General features: G+C 35.5%; 1 protein-coding gene across 2 annotated transcripts in view; it reads right to left on the reverse strand.

The window, feature by feature from the left end:
• Positions 1–22,434, reverse strand: part of LOC111155139 (glutamate ionotropic receptor delta type subunit 2) — a 1,452,064-nt gene that overhangs the window by 298,768 nt on the left and 1,130,862 nt on the right. For both annotated transcript variants that reach the window (XM_022515215.1, XM_022515223.1), the window contains one exon: positions 2,523–2,720. In XM_022515215.1, the coding sequence (XP_022370923.1) occupies positions 2,523–2,720 (198 nt within the window). The remainder of the gene's footprint in view (positions 1–2,522; positions 2,721–22,434) is intronic.

The following is a 22,434-nucleotide window of genomic DNA, read 5'->3' on the forward strand; positions in this document are numbered from 1 at the left end:
TGTCTTATAAGATTTAAGTGTCAGGAGATGGAGTCTGAGGCAGCCAGGGTGGCCAGAAATTAAAAACAAATCACAGACAGGAGGGAGTCATGGAAGAATGAGCCAAAAATTTGTGAATAAGCTTCCCTCAAGTCCTTGGTTGACTCCTAAACTGCACATGCATGAGGATAACTTTTTAAAAAATCAGCAGAAAGCAACAACCAGAAGACTAAAAGAGCTGAACAAAGATTATAATTACTGCTTATGACAGGGAAGATAGAGATAAAATTTTGAGTCCCTCTAAGTCACAAGGGTTTGATGAAAACCACAGGCTTTTCATAGAAACTCCAGAAGGCTATGCTTAAGAACATAAGGATTGCTAAAACCAATTGATTTTCCCCCAAAACTAAAGAAAATAAAAAAGACCTGACTTAACAACATGTAAAACCAAAGCTCCACAAGTTCAGGGGAAACCTATAATAACTAACTACTAAAACAAAAATCAGTCCTCTTCATAGTATGCAATCTCAGAGACATAATCTCAAATGTTCATAATGTATCAACCACAATGGTCAGTATTCAATCAAATGTGACAAAACAGAAAATGAGAAGAATTAGAAAAATGTGATCTACAGTTAATAGAAAAAGCAGTGAACATAAGTCTATCTGGAGATGGCAAAGATGTTGAAACTGTAGCAGATAAGGACTTTGAAACACCTGTTATCAGTATGGTGAAGGATTTACAAGAAAAGATGATCATAAAAAGATATGGAGTCTCAGAAGAGAAATGGAAATCATTTTTTAAAAAACTGAAATTCTAGGTCTGGAAAATAAGCTACCTAAAATAAAAAAGGTTACCACATGAACTTAGCAGAAAATTGGAGACTGCAGAAGAAAGAATCAGTAAGCTTGAAAGCAGATCAAGATAAACAATTTAAAGTAAAAGAGTAAAAATATTTCAAGAAATTAAATAACACCTCAGTAACTTAGAGACAATATTAAGAGTTTCAACATGAATATTCTCTAAGCTTTAAAGAGAGAGGAGGAAGGGAAAAGCATAGAAAAAATAACTATAGAAAAATTGCCAACATTTACTAGATTATATGAAATTTATTTCGGAAACTCAGTGAATCCCTAGGAGTATAAATACAGGGAAAACCACATGTAGGCAGATCATAGTTACACATCAAAACATCGAAAATGAAAAAAAAAATTTGTAAAAAAGCCAGCCCACACTAAAAAAAGGAACAAAAGTACAAATGATATCTGACTTCTGGCAATATATGGCAAAAAAAACTATAGAAAGACACCTTTAAAATGTTTAACATTGAGAAAAACTGTTAACTCAGAGTTTTATACATACTAAAAATATAATTCAGAACTGAGGGCAATATAGACATTTTAAAGGTTAAAAAAAAAAAAAAGGGTGAAAGACACTATAGGACTACACTTCAAGACATTCCAAAGGAAGTTCTTCTGAAGTAAATGATGGCAGGTGAGTGAACAGAAATGTAGAACTAACTGAAAAACCTTAGAAACAGTGGATAAATGGTTAAATACCAGAAACTTTTTTCTCTTTATATTTATAAAAGAGAACTGAAAGTTTAAGTTGAAAAACTATTACATTTTACTCTGGAGTTCTGAAATAATGATTATTACGACGACAATAGCATAATGGATAGGGTGGTATAAATGAAATTATATTGTTACAAATTTATACATTTTTAAAAATGTGAAGTGGTATGATATTACACTAGATAGAATGTGATAAAAATACATATTGTAATCTCTATACTAACCACACAAAGAGAAATACAAAGAGATACAGTAAAAAGTCAAAAGAGGAAATAAAGTCAAATATGAAAAATATTCAATTAACCAAAAGAGAAGCAAAAAAAGGAAGAAGAGAGAGAAAAATGGGACATACATAAATCAAATAGTGAGTTACAAACCTGAACCCAACTATTCAAAAATTCATCAGGAAGACATAATAATTATAAATGTGTGAGTACCTAATAACAGATTCAAAAAAAATGAAGCAAAATCTGACAGAAATAGAGATAAACAAATAAAGAAGCTTAAGCACTCTTTGAAAAATCAAAGAACAAGGAGAAATATAGCAGTAAGGATAGATCTACCTTACTTAGATCCTGAAACTAAATGATTAGCCCCTAATTGTTTTTTTTTTTTTTTTGCAAATAACATTGCATTTTAAAAGAAAACAATGATATGAATTGTGTTTGTAAATTACATTGTGACTTCAGTGTGTATCATATACTGACAAAATGTTTCGAGTGTAAATTTGGCAAAAGTAAAGCCTTTTGTAGATACTTTTATATAAAGTATTTTAAAATGTAGCTTTATTTTTCTCATCAGTTTTTCTCTACACAGAGTTCATAAAATAGTACTGGCTGCAAGTTTTGTACGCAATATTACCACTTAATCCTCTGTCTTGCACTTATTTTATACGAAATAAGCTTCTAGGAGTTACAGTTCAGTCATTGGTGATAGTTAGATAGGTAAATAGATAAATAAAGGCTTACCTTAAAGACTAGTTCTCCTACCAAGCCATTCCATGTCCCATCTTCTTGTGGGCTTCCATACTTGTGATCCGGTGCAACATAAATTTCATAGTTAAAACCCAGGTAGTTAGATAAGGCATCCAAAACATCAATGGAGAAGCCTTGGTATTTCTTCGGCTTACCCAAGACATTTTCAGAGACCATTACAAAAGGTTCTTCCTACATGGAAATAAGAGAAATCCTTGATGTCAATCTACAGTGCTCCCTGAAACCAAAAATTAATTCTTCAAAGAGTTTTGCTTATACACAGCCTAAAAATTGCTTTTGAACTTTGAAAGAATTAACTTAGAAATATAACTTATGTGTTATTGATGTGTCATAGTATTGAAAATGTTTAATCACTTTATTTCTTTTCATTTCTCATTTAATTACTACTATAACAAAAATTAGATGAAAGTGACTATAAAACTTCAGGGACCATGAATTCATTTTTCTTGTCACTCTAGGACCAATCTACAATTCAGCAATAATAAAATTATATTTAAGAAACCATAAATTTTTTGTATCCTGAAGCATTTGTTTATCTATATGTCAAAAATATGTAAAATAATATTTTAACAGATAAACTCTACATAAACTCTCTGAAAAGAACAAAAAATTCTAAGAATGTATAGTTTAATGAAAATTTATAACATAACATTTACTTGGAATTATTTGATAAATAATTTTGAAATGTAGATATAACCACACATTTCATTGAAAAAACAGCTTCTCTATCATTGCTATGAAAAATCCACTTAAGTTTTTGGCAAACTGTGTAATTTAGTAAATTTAGCAAATGGGTTTCTGTTTCTACATCTTTTACCATTTTGGGTTTTTGTCCTCTTACAATTAACAAATAGGCTACTTTCACTTTTTAGAACACCTGATATTAAGGAAGCTCAATTGGTTTCAAACATGCTGGCAGACTACAGAAAATTAGATAATCTACTCCTAAATTTCTTAAATTTGTTCAGAAACCTTTTAGAACAGTAATATTTACAGATAACCTCTCAGAACAGTAATATTTACAGATAACCATACACACACACACACACACACACACACAGATTTTAACCTGCCCGGAGGGCTAGATGTCTATCTAGCCCTCTGGGCAGGTTAAAATCTATTCTGGGTTTAAGTCAGAAAACCCAAAGACTTTATCCTTGGATCATTTTTCTTTAGAGACTCACAGATGAACCTTCATTGAGATGTAAAATAATACTTTACTTTGGCTTTTAGTCAAAGATCCAAAGTAAGTGTCTTATAAAATCACTGCATCTATTATAAAAATATTGCCCACCATAACATTGTTTTCCCCTAAAAATACCATGAGATGAATTTTTTGAATTTTTCAGAGCCAAGAGGGTTTCATTTTGTGCCCACTTCTAAATAATTAAAATAAGATAACTAATTATCTTGGTATCCCTTTTCACTTTGGACACCCAGAAAATCAGTTCTAAGTTTGAAGCTTATCTACAACTATGTTGATTTTGTGGTACTTGTAATATTTTTAAAATTTTGGTTTTCTAAACTAGTGACACTTTCTCTTTTTAAAAATGTGGTCTTGGTCAACTGTTTTTATCTTACCTCAGAGTAAAATAAATCAGTAAATAAGTAGATAAAGGAGGTGACTGCTATTTGCTCCCCAGTAGTTGTTCTCTTCCTCACTAATTATATATACGTATATGCATATGCATATGTATATCTCTATCTATCTATCTATCTATCTATCTTTTTATATTAGCACCTGAGAAAAAAGACAATCTATAGTCTCTTTTTAGGCAAGGTGAGACCATGTGACTAATTCTGACCAATAGAATGTAAGCAGGTGTTTTGTGCAATTGTTCTTTCATCTTTCCTCTTTTTTTTCCAGCTGGAATGAGCACATAATTTCTGGAGCTCTGGTAACTGTTTTAAAGCACACAGAGTGGAAAAATAAGATAGAAGAAGTCTTTGCCCTTGAGATGTGAAATGCCATACCAGACTCTAACTTTCTAGGATTCTAGAACATAAGAAAAAAAGAAATTTCAGTTTTTTTTGTCGTCAAGCTCCTGATTGTTTTTTCATTACAACACTATTTGATGCTAATGAACACTGATAGATCAGTAGAAGAGAGGTTTTGGGAATGGATAAAAATTTCAAGTAATACTGATTTGTTTAATCTAAATGATGTCAAATGAGAGAAAAGTAAAAATTCAATCAATCCTTTAATATTATGTGTAAAATATATAACATCTTGATGATTCTAAATATTTATGTATTTTAAAATGTATAGTAATCTTTCAGATAATTGTCAGAATTTGTTACCAAACATTCAGTTATACAGACAAAACACAGACCTAGCCAACGACTATGCAATGCAATGTACAAATACTCTGAAGTAGGCCATGAGGTCATCAGAATCAGAATGAATTAAATAAACTCCAAAAAGAAGATCATTTCAGAAGCATGCCAATAAGATTAGGAAATTCTGGAATTTTAGAGTTAGAATTAGTCTGCATTTTAAACATTTATTTATTGACAAACCAAAGTAAAGATGATTCATAAGAGATCTTATTTGATTGATTCCTTTACCAGTAATTTTGGACCATATATATTCTCTATTTACCCATGGTCTTCAAAATCTAATAAATCTTTAAAGTTAAACAGCAATTTAATAAACAGAAAGCTGAATACTACTCTTCAGGATGATACTTAAACAATTAAGAATACTAATTAAATGTATTGCAAAACTAAAAGATCTATCTGGCAAAATATATCCCAATGTATGCTTTGATAAGAAATATTGTTTTTTAATTTTTACTCCTATCTTATTAAAACAGTTGTTGAATATGCTAAATTATATTTCCTTAATATGCTAAATTTTCCTCTCAAAATTATTTTTAATTCCAATATTATAAGTAAATACCCAGGCAAATGGATCCTTTCAAAGTTTTGTTGCCAAAGTCTGGTTCCAGAAAAATCAGCTAGAATTCATTAAAGGTCTAGAGTAAAAATGGCTATCCTAATGGTTCTTTTACAGAGGATTGATGAATTATTAATGAACATGGTCTTCAAATTTTACGACCCAAATAAACTTTTATTACATCCTATCACTTCTCTTCTGAATAGATGTTTTTAGACTTTGTTTTTAAGCTCTTTAACAGATTAGGATCACTATTTGTACATCCTACCTCAGAGCAGTTACACTTTATGAGGACAATCAGCCAATACACTGGACTGATAGTCCAATAGAAATTAGATTCAAGGTCTAGGACTTAACAGTAGAAAAAATACTTTCCCTTCCCTATGGCAATACTGAACGTGGTTGAATCACTTTTATCTACGTACCTATTTCCAAAATTTATTCATTCACTGACTTACCTATTTAACATGAATTGAGCATCTACAGCATCAAGTTACTACACTCAGTATAGTGGGTGTAGTACCCACTATACTCGATACTGTAGAAAGTCATGGCCACCACTTCCAAAATAATCACAGTTTGGAAAAAGCCACATACTCAAAAAATATAACATAAAACAAAAGCAACATACACTGTAACTATTACACACAAAACACCAGAGAAACACAACAGAAAGTATTACAAAAAAAAAAAAAAAAAAAAAAAAAGAAAAGAAAAGAAAAGGAAACCTTCATTTTGGGAGTTACTGGTGATGGACTATTTTAACAGATAAGAAAAATTAGGAAGAAAAATTTCAACTCAAGATCACACAGAAGGTTACAGAACAGGAAGTCATCATAAATCATTTTACTTCAACTCCATCTCTTTGGACCGTAAATTTTTCAACCCTTGGATTAAAACTTAGGTCTTAATAATTTGTCTCAAATTTTAATGCAACTTAAAGTGGTATGAAACTGGAAGAGATTCCAGATGCATGCCAGAAAATAAATAAATAAATAAATCCATAGTACTCTCTGGAGAAAATATCTGCATTTTAGGTCTTACATTATTCCTTTAAGTAATTGTTTAATCAATGTTCAAAACAGAAGTCAAAGATACCACATAAAAGGAAATTCTATTTCACATATACAAATGCGGAAATAATATACAAAAGAAATAGATCTTTCAAGAACTCTGATACTAAAATTTTCAGATCCATATTATAAAAATTATGTTACCATACTAGAACAAATCGACAAGAGACAAATTCACAGGAAATTGGAAAGCACATGAAGTGTCATTGTACAATCTGAAAAGAACTAAACAGAAATTTAAGAAGCAGTAAAGAGAATGTCCGAAGTTAAGAATTTAATAACTGAGTTAATCAGAAGGTTAGAAACAGATGAAGAGAGAATCAGTGACTTGTAATACTTCAGAATTAATACCCATAGTGCAATGGAATAAACAACTAGAAAAACTCAAAGCAAAAGTAAAGAGAAAGAGTAAAAAAAAAAGTAAAAAAGTAAAGCAAAAAGAGAAATTGTCTGATAGGATATGAAGAAACAGGAGTTGTCATTCACTATTGCTGGATGTTTAAATCGGTTCAATACTTTAGAAAATGTCTTGACATATCCAGCAGAGAATGGAGATATTTACAGGCAAATTAGTTTTGCCTGTTTTTGAGTGTTACATAAATATTTATCTAGCATGAAGATATGTACAGCAATGTTCCAACAATTTTACTCCTTGGGTATGAACACTTAAGAGAATCCTGGGCACCAAAATGAATACCCAAGAATGTTTATAACAACACTGTACATAATAGACCAAATCTGGGAATAATAAAAATCCAAATGTCCATCAATGTGGAAAAGATAAATCTCCTGTGGTATATAGATCCAATATGGATTCAATGTATATGGATCCAATGTAACCACATTAATCCAATGTGGTATATGGATCCAATGTAATGGACCCAATGTAATACTAAACAGCTTAAAATTTAAGAACCTGGAGCTATACACAGTAGCACAAATGGACTTTTAAAAGAATAATGTTGGGAGAAAAAAAACAATATTTGAAGAAAACAGTGTGATTCCATTTTTTAACATTCATAAACAGGTAAAGTTAATTGTGTATTTAAGGATTTACATGCAGGTGGAGATACAATAAAGAAAATGAGCGAAGTGATCACCTCTGGGTGATTAGCTCTGAGACACTGGGGAGGATATCATCAGAAAGATGCACAAGGAAAGTTGGCTTCTGTGATAATGATAGCCTTCTATTTTTTGATCTGGACAGTGGTTGCCTGGTTGTTACTTTATTTATTTTTTTAAATTTATTTATTTGAGAGAGAGAGAGAGAGAGATCACAAGTAGGCAGGGAGGCAGGCAGAGAGAGAGGGGGAAGCAGGCTCCCTGCTGAGCAGAGAGCCCGATGCGGGGCTCGATCCCAGGACCCTGAGATCATGACCTGGGCCGAAGGCAGAGGCTTAAGCTACTGAGCCACCCAGGCGCCCCGTTACTTTATTTTTTATTAACTAATGGTCTGAGCTTTTTTCTGTATGGAAGTAATATTGCAATATAAACAAAAATAAAGAAAAAGTATGTTAAGTGAGACCAGATAACAGAGGGCATTGAAGCCATATGAAGTTTTTGCCTTTTATTTGGAAAGGAGCTGGAAATTTGTGGAAGGGAAACAGCCTGATCAGAAAGTAATTTTGAGAACAACATATAGAATGACTTGTGGCAGAAGCAAGGTCTAGGGGTCCTTTGCCACAATGCAGATGAATGACAGGAGATTATAGCCTGTGCCTATTTAACATATATTTCCAAAGTATATACAGGTGGCTTTGAGTCTCGTATTATAGTGATGGCGGGTTGGGGAGGAGGATGGGGGAGGAGGGTAGAAATGATAAAATCCTGCCTTTAAAATTCATTTTCCAGCAATTAGTTTCAAAAAGTATTAATAAAACTGAGCTTAAGCCGGTGAAAACCTGTCCACCTATTAAGAGAAAATAAATTGCAGATTTCGATTTGCTGATCATTTGGATGACAGATTCTCTAAGCACAATTCGCAGCAACTGGAATAAACAAAGCTTTCACAGAATGCCTGTAGTTTATCAATCTAAGCACATTAGCATGAGGATCCATAGACCTGCTTGTAGAAAAGAGAATTTCAGTGGTTTGATAATTTTCATATTAGCAGGGATTTATTCACATCACTTGTTGGGTTATTAGATAATAACTTCATAATTCTGAATTTGTATTCAGTCACTTAAAAAATCTCATGCTAATTGCTTAGCTGATTTACAACACTGTTTGCCACTTGCAGATTTTGTAGTTAATTCCCATATTTTAATAACTATGCAATATTGTTTGCTAGTGATAGAGTTGGAAAAAAGCATCTGACATTGCTGATAGGTTCAAGCGACAAGCTCTATTGCCAAGGCTTTCTGAGAGCTGTTTAGGGGTTTTAATATGCACAACGTCACAGAACACCAGGATGGCCAAAATTAGGAATGAGTCACTACAAATTCCTTACAATTCTGCTCACACGTGCAGCTCAAAGACATTAAAAAGGGAACAAGAACATTTCTTAATGGCCTGCTTAAAAAGAATTTTTTTCCTCATAAAACATGCATCTGGCCAAAGCAAACAAGAATTGTCTTTATGCACGGTGTGAGCTTATATTTTGCTTAGGGATGACACATTCCACTTTGATATGGGCAAAACTAATGATCACCGTTCTCCTTGGAAAGGCATCATTATTTTTTATAGACCACATATGAGCATTTGAAACTTCTCTAAGTTGCAAAGGCTAATGGTATGGAATTTGTTATTAAAAACATAAGAGATACCAGGATAGTAAAACAAACGTGAACAACCTCTACAGAGGAATAAATAATCTGGGTAGTGTAAAGGAAAAGAATGTTTGAGTTGTGTGGAGAGAAGAAAAGTGGTCACAGGGCTATGCAATGAAAATCTTTAAAAAAGCTCTTGCAAGGGGGAGGAGTCAAGATGGTGGAGAAGTAGCCGGCTGAGACTACTTCAGGTAGCGGGAGATCAGCTAGATAGCTTATCTAAAGATGGCAAACACCTACAAATCCAACGGGAGATCGAAGAGAAAAGAACAGCAATTCTAGAAACAGAAAATCAACCACTTTCTGAAAGGTAGGACTGGCGGAGAAGTGAATCCAAAGCGACGGGAAGATAGACCGCGGGGGGAGGGGCCAGCTCCCGGCAAGCAGCGGAGCAACGGAGCACAAAATCAGGACTTTTAAAAGTCTGTTCCGTTGAGGGACATCGCTCCAGAGGCTTAACCGGGGTGAAGCCCACGCGAAGTCAGCGTGGCATCAGGTCCCGCAGGGTCACAGAAGGATCAGGGGTCTCTGAGTGTCGCAGAGCTTACAGGTATTAGAACGGGGAAGCTGGCTACAGAGAGACAATGAGTGAGCTCTAAGCTCGGGGTTACCTTGAACCGGTCGCAGGCTCGGTCAGCTAGGAGCGCGGCCGGAGGCCAGGATGACGGGAGTAATTGGGCGCTGTTCTCTGAGGGCGCACTGAGGAGTGGGGCCCCCGGCTCTCGCTCCTCCAGGCCGGAGACTGGGAGGCTGCCATCTTCATTCCCGCCCTCCGGAATTCTACGGAAAGCGCTCAGGGAACAAAAGCTCCCGAAAGCAAACCCGAGCGGATTACTCAGCACGGCCCCGGGTAAGGGCGGTGCAATTCCACCTGCGGCAAAGACACTTGAGAATCACTACAACAGGCCCCTCCCCTAGAAGATCAACAAGAAACCCAGCCAGGACCAAGTTCACCTACCAAGGAGTGCAGTTTCAATACCAAGGAGAGCAGCGGAATTCCAGAGGAGGAGAAAGCAAAGCACAGAACTCAGGGCTTTCTCCCCATGATTCTTTAGCCTTGCAGTTAATTTTTTTTCTTTTTCAATTTATTTTTCTTCTTCTGCTAAATTTTTTTTAACTTTTACCCTTTTGTTTTCTAACGTTCTTTAACTACTTTATCTAATATATATATATTTTTTTCTTTTTTATATTTTTTCTTTATTTGTTTTCTTTTTTTAATTGTTTCATTTTTTTTTTTTCTGAACCTCTTTTTGTCCCCTTTCTCCCCCCTCACGATTTGGGATCTCTTCTGATTTGGCTAAAGCATATTTTCCTGGGGTTGTTGCCACCCTTTTAGTATTTTACTTGCTCCTTCATATACTCTTATCTGGACAAAATGACAAGGCGGAAAAATTCACCACAAAAAAAAAGAACAAGAGGCAGTACCAAAGGCTAGGGACCTAATCAATACAGACATTGGTAATATGTCAGATCTAGAGTTCAGAATGACAATTCTCAAGGTTCTAGCCGGGCTCCAAAAAGGCATGGAAGATATTAGAGAAACCCTCTCGGGAGACATAAAAGCACTTTCTGGAGAAATAAAAGAACTAAAATCTAACCAAGTTGAAATAAAAAAAGCTATTAATGAGGTGCAATCAAAAATGGAGGCTCTCACTGCTAGGATAAATGAGGCAGAAGAAAGAATTAGCGATATAGAAGACCAAATGACAGAGAATAAAGAAGCTGAGCAAAAGAGGGACAAACGGCTACTGGACCACGAGGGCAGAATTCGAGAGATAAGTGACACCATAAGACGAAACAACATTAGAATAATTGGGATTCCAGAAGAAGAAGAAAGAGAGAGGGAAGCAGAAGGTATATTGGAGGTAATTATTGGAGAGAATTTCCCCAATATGGCAAAGGGAACAAGCATCAAAATCCAAGAGTTTCAGAGAACCCCCCTCAAAATCAGTAAGAATAGGTCCACACCCCGCCACCTAATAGTAAAATTACAAGTCATAGTGACAAAGAGAAAATCCTGAAAGCAGCCCGGGAAAAGAAGTCTGTAACATACAATGGTAAAAATATTAGATTGGCAGCAGACTTATCCACAGAGACCTGGCAGGCCAGAAAGAGCTGGCATGATATATTCAGAGTACTAAATGAGAAAAACATGCAGCCAAGAATACTATACCCAGCTAGGCTATCATTGAAAATAGAAGGAGAGATTAAAAGCTTCCAGGACAAACAAAAACTTAAAGAATTTGCAAACACCAAACCAGCTCTACAGGAAATATTGAAAGGGGTCCTCTAAGCAAAGAGAGACCCTAAAAGTAGTAGATCAGAAAGGAACAGAGACAATATACAATAACAGTCACCTTACAGGCAATACAATGGCACTAAATTCATCTCTCTCAATACTTACCCTGAATGTTAATGGGCTAAATGCCCCAATCAAAAGACAAAGGGTATCAGAATGGATAAAAAAACAAAACCCATCTATATGTTGCCTACAAGAAACTCATCTTAAACCCGAAGACACCTCCAGATTTAAAGTGAGGGGGTGGAAAAGAATTTACCATGCTAATGGACATCAGAAGAAAGCAGGAGTGGCAATCCTTATATCAGATCAATTAGATTTTAAGCCAAAGACTATAATAAGAGATGAGGAAGGACACTATATCATACTCAAAGGATCTGTCCAACAAGAAGATCTAACAATTTTAAATATCTATGCCCCTAATGTGGGAGCAGCCAACTATATAAACCAATTAATAACAAAATCAAAGAAACACATCGACAATAATACAATAATAGTAGGGGACTTTAACACTCCCCTCACTGAAATGGACAGATCATCCAAGCAAAAGATCAACAAGGAAATCAAGGCCTTAAATGACACACTGGACCAGATGGACATCACAGATATATTCAGAACATTTCACCCCAAAGCAAGAGAATACACATTCTTCTCTAGGGCACATGGAACATTCTCCAGAATAGATCACATCCTCAGTCCTAAATCAGGTCTCAACTGTTATCAAAAGATTGGGATCATTCCCTGCATATTTTCAGACCACAATGCTCTGAAGCTAGAACTCAATCACAAGAGGAAATTTGGAAAGAACCCAAAAACATGGAGACTAAACAGCATCCTTCTAAAGAATGAATGGGTCAACCAGGAAATTAAAGAAGAATTGAAAAAATTCATGGAAACAAATGATAATGAAAACACAACGGTTCAAAATCTGTGGGACACAACAGGGCAGTCCTGAGAGGAAAATATATAGCGGTACAAGCCTTTCTCAAGAAACAAGAAAGGTCTCAGGTACACAACCTAACCCTACACCTAAAGGAGCTGGAGAAAGAACAAGAAAGAAAGCCTAAACCCAGCAGGAGAAGAGAAATCATAAAGATCAGAGCAGAAATCAATGAAATCGAAACCAAAAAAATAATAGAACAAATCAACGAAACTAGGAGCTGGTTCTTTGAAAGAATTAATAAGATTGATAAACCCCTGGCCAGACTTATCGAAAAGAAAAGAGAAAGGACCCAAATAAATAAAATCATGAATGAAAGAGGAGAGATCACAACGAACACCAAAGAAATACAGACAATTATAAGAACATACTATGAGCAACTCTACACCAACAAATTTGACAATCTGGAAGAAATGGATGCATTCCTAGAGACATATAAACTACCATAACTGAACCAGGAAGAAATAGAAAACCTGAACAGACCCATAACCAGTAAGGAGGTTGAAACAGTCATCAAAAATCTCCAAACAAACAAAAGCCCAGGGCCAGACGGCTTCCCGGGGGAATTCTACCAAACATTTAAAGAAGAACTAATTCCTATTCTCCTGAAACTGTTCCAAAAAATAGAAATGGAAGGAAAACTTCCAAATTCATTTTATGAGGCCAGCATCACCTTGATCCCCAAACCAGACAAGGATCCCATCAAAAAAGAGAACTACAGACCAATATCCTTGATGAACACAGATGCAAAAATTCTCACTAAAATACTAGACAATAGGATTCAACAGTACATTAAAAGGATTATTCACCACGACCAAGTGGGATTTATTCCAGGGCTGCAAGGTTGTTTCAACATCTGCAAATCAATCAATGTGATACAACACATTAATAAAAGAAAGAACAAGAACCATATGATACTCTCAATAGATGCTGAAAAAGCATTTGACAAAGTGTAGCATCCCTTCCTGATCAAAACTCTTCAAAGTGTAGGGATAGAGGGCACATACCTCAATATTATCAAAGCCATCTATGAAAAACCCACCACAAATATCATTCTCAATGGAGAAAAACTAAAAGCTTTTCCGCTAAGGTCAGGAACACGGCAGGGATGTCCGTTATCACCACTGCTATTCAACATAGTACTAGAAGTCCTAGCCTCAGCAATCAGACAACAAAAGGAAATTAAAGGCAGCCAAATCGGCAAAGAAGAAGTCAAACTATCACTCTTCGCAGATGATATGGTACTATATGTGGAAAACCCAAAAGACTCCACTCCAAAACTGCTAGATCTTGTACAGGAATTCAGTAAAGTGTCAGGATATAAAATCCATGCACAGAAATCAGTTGCATTTCTCTACACCAACAACAAGACAGAAGAAAGAGAAATTAAGGCGTCAATACCATTCACAATTGTACCCAAAACTATAAGATACCTAGGAATAAACCTAACCAAAGAGACTAAGAATCTATACACAGAAAACTATAAAGTACTCATGAAAGAAATTGAGGAAGACACAAAGAAATGGAAAATGTTCCATGCTCCTGGATTGGAAGAATAAATATTGTGAAAATGTCTATACTACCTAAAGCAATCTACACATTTAATGCAATTCCTATCAAAGTACCATCCATTTTTTTCAAAGAAATGGAACAAATAATCCTAAAATTTATATGGAACCAGAAAAGACCTCGAATAGCCAAAGCAATATTGAAAAAGTAAGCCAAAGTTGGTGGCATCACAATTCCGGACTTCAAGCTCTATTACAAAGCTGTCATCATCAAGACAGCATGGTACTGGCACAAAAACAGACACGTAGATCAATGGAACAGAATAGAGAGCCCAGAAATAGACCCTCAACTCTATGGTCAACTAATCTTCGACAAAGCAGGAAAGAATGTCCAATGGAAAAAAGACAGCCTCTTCAATAAATGGTGTTTTGAAAATTGGACAGCCACATGCAGAAAAATGAAATTGGATCATTTCCTTACACCACACACGAAAATAGACTCAAAATGGATGAAGGACCTCAATGTGAGAAAGGAATCCATCAAAATCCTTGAGAACACAGGCAGCAACCTCTTCGACCTCAGCCACAGCAACATCTTCCTAGGAACATCGCCAAAGGCAAGGGAAGCAAGGGCAAAAATGAACTATTGGGATTTCATCAAGATCAAAAGCTTTTGCACAGCAAAGGAAACAGTTAACAAAACCAAAAGACAACTGACAGAATGGGAGAAGATATTTGCAAATGACATATCAGATAAAGGGCTAGTGTCCAAACTCAACACCCAAAGAACAAATAATCCAATCAAGAAATGGGCAGAAGACATGAACAGACATTTCTGCAAAGAAGACATCCAGATGGCCAACAGACACATGAAAAAGTGCTCCATATCACTTGGCATCAGGGAAATACAAATCAAAACCACAATGTGATATCACCTCACACCAGTCAGAATGGCTAAAATTAACAAGTCAGGAAATGACAGATGCTGGCAAGGATGCGGAGAAAGGGGAACCCTCCTACACTGTTGGTGGGAATGCAAGCTGGTGCAAGCACTCTGGAAAACAGCATGGAGGTTCCTAAAAATGTTGAAAATAGAACTACCCTATGACCCAGCAATTGCACTGCTGGGTATTTACCCTAAGGATACAAATGTAATGATCCAAAGGGGCGCGTGAACCCGAATGTTTATAGCAGCAATGTCTACAATAGCCAAACTATGGAAAGAACCTAGATGTCCATCAACAGACCAATGGATAAAGAAGAAGTGGTATATATACACAATGGAATACTATGCAGCCATCAAAAGAAATGAAATCTTGCAATTTGCGACGACGTGGATGGAACTAGAGGGTATCATGCTTAGCGAAATAAGTCAATCAGAGAAAGACAACTATCATATGATCTCCCTGATTTGAGGGAAAGGAGATGCAACATGGGGGGTTAAGGGGGTAGGAGAAGAGTAAATGAAACAAGATGGGATTGGGAGGGAGACAAACCATAAGTGACTCTTAATCTCACAAAACAAACTGAGGGTTCCTGGGGGGAGGGGGATTGGAAGAGGGGGATGGGGTTATGGACATTGGGGAGGGTATGTGCTAAGGTGAGTGCTGTGAAGTGTGTAAACCTGGCGATTCACAGACCTGTACCCCTGGGGATAAAAATATATTATATGTTAAAAAAAAATAAAATTAAAAAAATATATATTCAAAATGAAAAAAAAAGCTCTTGCAAAAAAAACTTATAGAGGTGCAAATATTTAGAAAATATCACACTAACATGTCTTTCAAAATCCTTGCAAAGTATTTTTATCATGCAACATTCAGGTTACAAATCATAGAAGTAACTTTAAAAAGCAATCCTAGGGATCCTTGGGTGGCTCAGTCAGTTAAGTGCCTGCCTTCTGCTCAAGTCATGATCCCAGGATCCTGGGATCAAGCCTCACATCAGGGCTCCCTGCTCAGCAGGGAGTCTGCTTCTCCCTCTCCCTCTGCCTGCCACTCCACCTGCTTGTGCTCTCTCTGTCAAATAAATAAAATCTTTAAAAAAAAAAAAGCCATCTTAACTTCCTAAAACCATATCTTGTTATTTCTGATCCTATTTTGTAAATAATTAAATGACAAAAAAATACTTTAAATTAACATGAAGTTAAGGCTATTAGTATGCAAAGTAATTCATTTTAAAAATAATATATTTGATTTTATACATTGCTTTCAAATCCTGAAATGGTTACATCTTAGTGACTTATAGGCTAAATGAAGAGTGACAAAAGGAAACCAAAAAGTGTTCATTTTGTTTTCATGCGTATCTAAAAGAGATATAGAATGTGGTAACGGAATACAAGGTAACCAAGGACAATATGCAATCACAAAAATCCTAAGTACATTAATTCTCATTTATTGATTTTCCCTAGCCTGCATTTGAAAATACATTTTAGGAGACTAAGATTTTATGGACCAAATGATTATCATACACAAACTTAGAAATACCAGGCTCTCAATTTACTTTCTGATCACAAGATAATATTTTTTGTTTGTTTGGCCCAAATCTTCATTATTTTGCTCAACTTAACACCTACGTGAATACCCACATGCAAGAGCCGATTCTATTCTATAAACATTGTTAAAAGTTTACTAGGTGCAGAGTACTTCATAAGCACAGTTATCCCAAAAAAAGGTATCAAGAACATGTTTGGAGATCTAGCATATTGCAACCGCAAGAAGTGAGTGGCTATACCAAACATAAGAAATCTATAAAAATATTAAACTGAAGGACTTGGTAACATTTGACTTCAGAATGATGATATTTACAAACTCTATCGTTGATATATCATGTTCCTGTTAAAATATTGCCGAGAACAGTAATATTAATAAATGTCAGCCGAACCTTTTAAGACTCTTTTTTCCATCAGGATATAAAAGCATTAATAAATGCAGACTAACACTAATTAAATACCAGAATATAATGAAAGCCATATAAAATTAAACTTGGAATGTTTATGACTAGTGTTTTTTTGTTTGTTTGTTTTTTGTTTTTTGGAAGAGAGAGAAAGCATGAGAGTGAGTAGGATTATGGAGAGGGGCAGAGAGAGAATCTTAATCAGGCACACCCAGCATGGAGCCCGATGGAGGGGTCAATCTTATGACCCTGAGATCATGACCTGAGCTGAAATCAAGAGTCAGATGCTTTAACTAACTGAGCTATTCAGGCATCCCTGACAAGTGGTGTTTTTAACAAAATAATACTACTTACAGGAACATAGCAGAAATTCATATTTTTTTAAGTCATTCAAAAGAGTGTTAATGCTGGGCTTTATTTAAGAATGTGCTAGTGAATAAGCAAACAAGAAACAGACATCTCTATCCTTCTAGGCCTACATCATAAGAGGAGCAATAGACAATAAATAAAGTAAGTATTATATATGTTATGTCAGGTGGTGATAAGTACTGTAGGGGAAAATGAACCAAATAATGAGAACAAAAAGCATGTGAGAAAAGGCAGTACCTTCAATCAGGAAGAGCCTCTGTAGAAAGAGCATTCCAGACTGAAAAAAGAGTAAGTGCAAATGTGTCAGGCAGGTGTTTCTCTGCCATGTGGGAGAGAAGAGGGACACTGGTATGGCAGGAACCCAGGGAGCTAGAGTCAGATAGGGAATGTTTGAGAAGTAATGGGTGGGTGCCAGATGGAGCCCAAACAGAGCTTTTAAACTTGTAATGACTTGAGCTGTTAATTCTACTGAGACAGACAGCCTGATGGTTCCAGGCAGGGGAGGGACATGATCTAATATGTTTAACAGTTTACTGGACAGTTGACATCTACTATTGATGAAAGATTGGAAGGAATAAGACAGAAGCTAGGAGGTCAGTTACGAGTTCTTTGTAGTAAACCAGAAGTGAGCTGATCATAACTTGGTAGGAAAATGGATTTGATGAGAAATAATTGGATTCTCAGTAGCTCTTGAAGGTAGAGCTAATGGGATTCATGGATATACTGAATGTGAGGTTTTAAGTTTTTAGTGAGAAGCGATGTAATGCTATGCCATACATCCTAGAGAACCTCAGTAGAGGCATCAGTCTTCAGAAGAAGATGGACTTCTGAGACTCTCCTTGAAGGTTTTTTACTTGGGGTATGTATCACAATTCTATTAATGGAATTAAAATTTTCTTTTTCTTTAAAATATTTTATTTATCTATTTGAGAGAGAGCAACAGAAAGTGCACAAGCAGGTGGGGGGGTGGCAGCAGAGGCAGACAGAGAAGCAGACTCCCCACTGAGCAGGGAGCCTGACATGGAACTTGATCCCAGGACTCATGACCTGAGCCAAGGGCAGACACTTAACTGACTGTGTCACCCAGGTGCCCAGGAATTCAAACTCTCAATCAATAGTCTAAAGTCTTCAAGGTGAATGTTCAATATGGAATCAAAGGTAGTATTTTGTAAAAACCTACAGTACTGAATACAAAATTAATACACATTCAAATTTAATAGAAGAAAGCATGAAAATGTGTACTTTCTTTATTTTTCCCCTGCATATTTGTGACTCATATAATCAGTTAAAAGGGAAATTATATTTATTGGAAACAACTGCAATCATTAAAATTATCATCTTTTTTTTTTTAAGATTTTATTTATTTATTTGAGGAGAGATAGAGAATGAGAGAGAGAGCGTGAGAAGGGGTAGGGTCAGAGGGAGAAGCAGACTCCCCGAGGAGCAGGGAGCCCAATGCAGGACTCGATCCTGGGACTCCAAGATCATGACCTGAGCCAAAGGCAGTCGCTCAACCAACTGAGCCACCCAGGCACACCTATCATCATCTTTAAGATTAAATTTTAAAGGGACAAAATTCAATAGCAAACACTGAGAGTGAACTATTTATTTTTGTTCTCTTAACGCACCTTTGGAAAATACAAAAATTAAAATAAGATGAGTTATTTTATTTATTGCTCATCAGACTGGCAAAGATTAAAAAGAATGTTAATGTTTACTAACAAGCGTGTGAAGAAACAGGCTTTCTTATACACCACTTATGTGAGCTAAAATTGCAACAGCTTTTCAAGAAAACAAATTCACAGTAGGAAAGCAAATGTCTCAAATTTTCATATTATTTCTTCTGGTAATTTTACATAAGAGGGTAATCATAAATAAGCACAGTATATATCTAAAAAATGTTCATTACAACTTCTACAGTGAGAACTTGAAAACAAAGGAAATGCTCAACGATTACAGATGTTTTTTTAAAAAGTATCTGCATGATCAATGACTACACAGCACATTCAGTCATCAACCTCAGAGTCTCCGTGCCCTGGCACCTAGCCCTCTGCTCAGAGTTGGGCTGCAAGTTGTTTTTTTAAACCAAGAATAACATTTTTTACGTTTGGGATTGGTTTGTTTTTGTTAGTCTTCTAGGAGATTAAAAATATCACTTTAAAAGCGTTGTTTTCCTTTGCATTCCCATATATTTCAGTGAATGGGAAAGAAAAATGTTGAGTTTCAGTTGGCATGTTGGGCATTATATAAAAGGGTGGATAAATTAATGGAAGTCTGAAGCAAGCATAAAGATAATTCATCAAGTAGATGGGGGAAATATTGATTACATTTGCTGTATAAAAACTATTTACATTAAGAATGTTCATTCATATATTACTAAATAGGAAGGAAATGTACAAAACTACTTGTGAGTGTGTGTGTCTTAATTCATGTTATAACAAGTCACCATGAACTAAGTGGCTTAAACAATACTTATTTTGCACAGTTCTGGGGGCTAGAAAGTCTGAGAACAAGATGTCAGTAGATTTAGTGCATAATGAGGGGTTTGGTTGCCTCACCTCATTTGGCAGAGACCAGAGAGATCATCATTCTTCTGTCTCTTCTCATGCCCTACTTGCTCTCAAAGGCCTCACCTAAAAATACCATCACGTTGGGGATTAAGCTCACATGAATTTTCAGTCCATAGCAATGTGTGGTTTAAAATTTGAAAAATAATGATAGTAATAATAGCAGCAAAGGTCTGTATACAAATTACTACATGCTGGGCATTTTTCAAATGCTTTTTGTATATTTATGCCCAATAGGCCTGTGAGTTTAGAATCATAATTATCTCCATCATTATGAGTAAAGTAATTTCGTTTTGTTTAGTTAGTAAGTGACAGACACCAAAATTTTAGTAAGTTTGTGAGGGAGGAATTACAAATGATTTGTTATTTTTCCTTTTTCACATTTTCTAAGTTTTTGGTACTGAATATTTAATACTGCAACACTTGTTTGATACATCAGTCTAAAGTATGAGGGGGAGGCCAGGGTTAGAAATAAAAATTTGTTTGTAGTTTTCAAGAAAGTAAATGAAGTCATTTAGGTTTAAAGAGCTAAAAATGGAATTCCTGAAGAAGACACTCCAGTGAAAGAGGTAGAACAGAGAGGTCAGAAGAGAAACCGCAGAAGACACTGCTAGAGGACTCAAGAGAGGACAGAGCTTCAAAGAGTAAGTTGGCAGTGGTTTCTAACATAGGTAATAGGTACAGAAAGATAAAACCTGAAAATGTCCATCTCATTTGTCAAGTATGAGATCATGACATTTTGAAAAGCACTTTCTTTGGAGAAGTCAAGAGAGAAACCCAATTTCAGCGGTTGGAGAATAAAAAAAATGAAGTAGACACAAAACTAGCCTCAGATACTGACATGAGAAATAATTAGTAGAATAAAGGGAGTTCAAGGTCAAAGAATGTTTTTTTTTACTCAAAACATACTTCAAGTGAAGGAAAGAAGCAAATAAAAAATACCAACAATAATAATGAGGCCTGTGTTCATTCTTATCACTTGACATTCATCACCTCATGTAGTTCTTGGAATGCTCCAGTGTTGTTGTTGTCATTTTATAAATAAGAGAACTGAAATTTGGAATAGAATAAATAAATAATGTGCCTGTGTTCACAAACTAGTGAGAAAGATTGAAATTTGAATCCAGTGTTGTCTGATACTAAAGTCTGTATTTTTAACTATTAATTTAGCCTGCCTTTATCTGTATTTGTGTGCATTCACATGCTTAGGGGGTGAGGAATGAGGAGCATAAACTACGTGGCAGATATCAGAAAAAAACAAAAAACAAAAACTTGGTCTTTTAACGACATGGTGGTGTCTCAATCAGTCAATCAATCTCTGTCTCTCTCTCTCATTCCCTTTCTGCACTCTAAAATTCCTTTTTATTTCTAAAATAATTTAAAAGTTCTTCTTCTGATTCACACTTTAACTTTAGTCAGCATATTGATGGGATCACAGTTTTAGCACAAAGATTATTTTAAAGTGAAAACATTTAAAAACTTATTTGAACTTCCCTTATCTGACTAAAGCAGAGCCTTCTGAAAGTGTAAATGCCACTTACCCTACTCCAAGGGAATTTCCAGCAAATTCCAGGAAGGAGACTTCTCATTCCCTGTAGCATTAAACAAACAATAGACCCTTCCAAACTTTCCTTTTGGAAGCCCTAACCCATTGTTATTCTGCCTATTGCACATTAATGCACAAGCTCTCAAACGTTGGAACCTAAGAGGGTAGAGGAAAAGTTTTTCTCCCAACAGTCCCAAGGTTTTTTTCTGAATAAAGATGGTCTCTTCCTTAAAAGGAAATCTGGAGAGAACAAGACACCTAATAATTTCACTAAGCCCTCTCTACACCCTCTGTGGAAAATGCACTCACTATTTCAGCCACTGGCCTGCCCGATCTAAGGTTTTAAGAATAAGGTGACAGGTTCTCTATTTCTAGTGAACTGAATGCTTTCTGAAGGATGTACCTTTTCTTTTGATCTTATTAGGAAGCACAGTGGGAAACGTAAAAGAAAAGATCTCCTGTTTAGAGGACAGAAACATAACAGTAGAAAGCAGAAAGGTGCTGATATTTAAAAGCAAGAAGCAAATCTGTGGGGATTTACAAAATGTAGAGAAGTCTGAACTTTTAGCCACAAAGACAATATTCTATGTTTCACAAATTAATAAGCATATAAAGAAGATTACCTGAAATGTTATTAAAATTAATAATAAGACATATAAAAATGACCTCTGTGCCACCTCTTACCAGGACTATGGATATGAACTACAGTTTTGAATTAATTATGGGGATACAAATAAGGAATTAGAGGTAGGTTCTGATAATTTACTGGAACGTGTAAAGATGCAGAAAAATTTTTTTTCATTGCTATATTTGATAGCATAATAAATCAGAAAACTTAGCCTATACCCAGCCCTAACACCTCCTCTCTGTGGGATCCTCCATTGGATGGAGCAAAAGTCACTTAAGAATGTCAAAAAATAACATTGGTCCTATTTATTCTTGCATTCCTCAAGGAGATACTCTGTGTTCCCAAATGTAATACTATGTGTGTTAAAATACATCTTAGTTCTTGGAGTTGATA

Source organism: Enhydra lutris, unplaced genomic scaffold (assembly GCF_002288905.1).
Source record: "Enhydra lutris kenyoni isolate GAN:26980312 unplaced genomic scaffold, ASM228890v2 scaffoldscaffold3, whole genome shotgun sequence".
Taxonomy (NCBI): domain Eukaryota; kingdom Metazoa; phylum Chordata; class Mammalia; order Carnivora; family Mustelidae; genus Enhydra; species Enhydra lutris.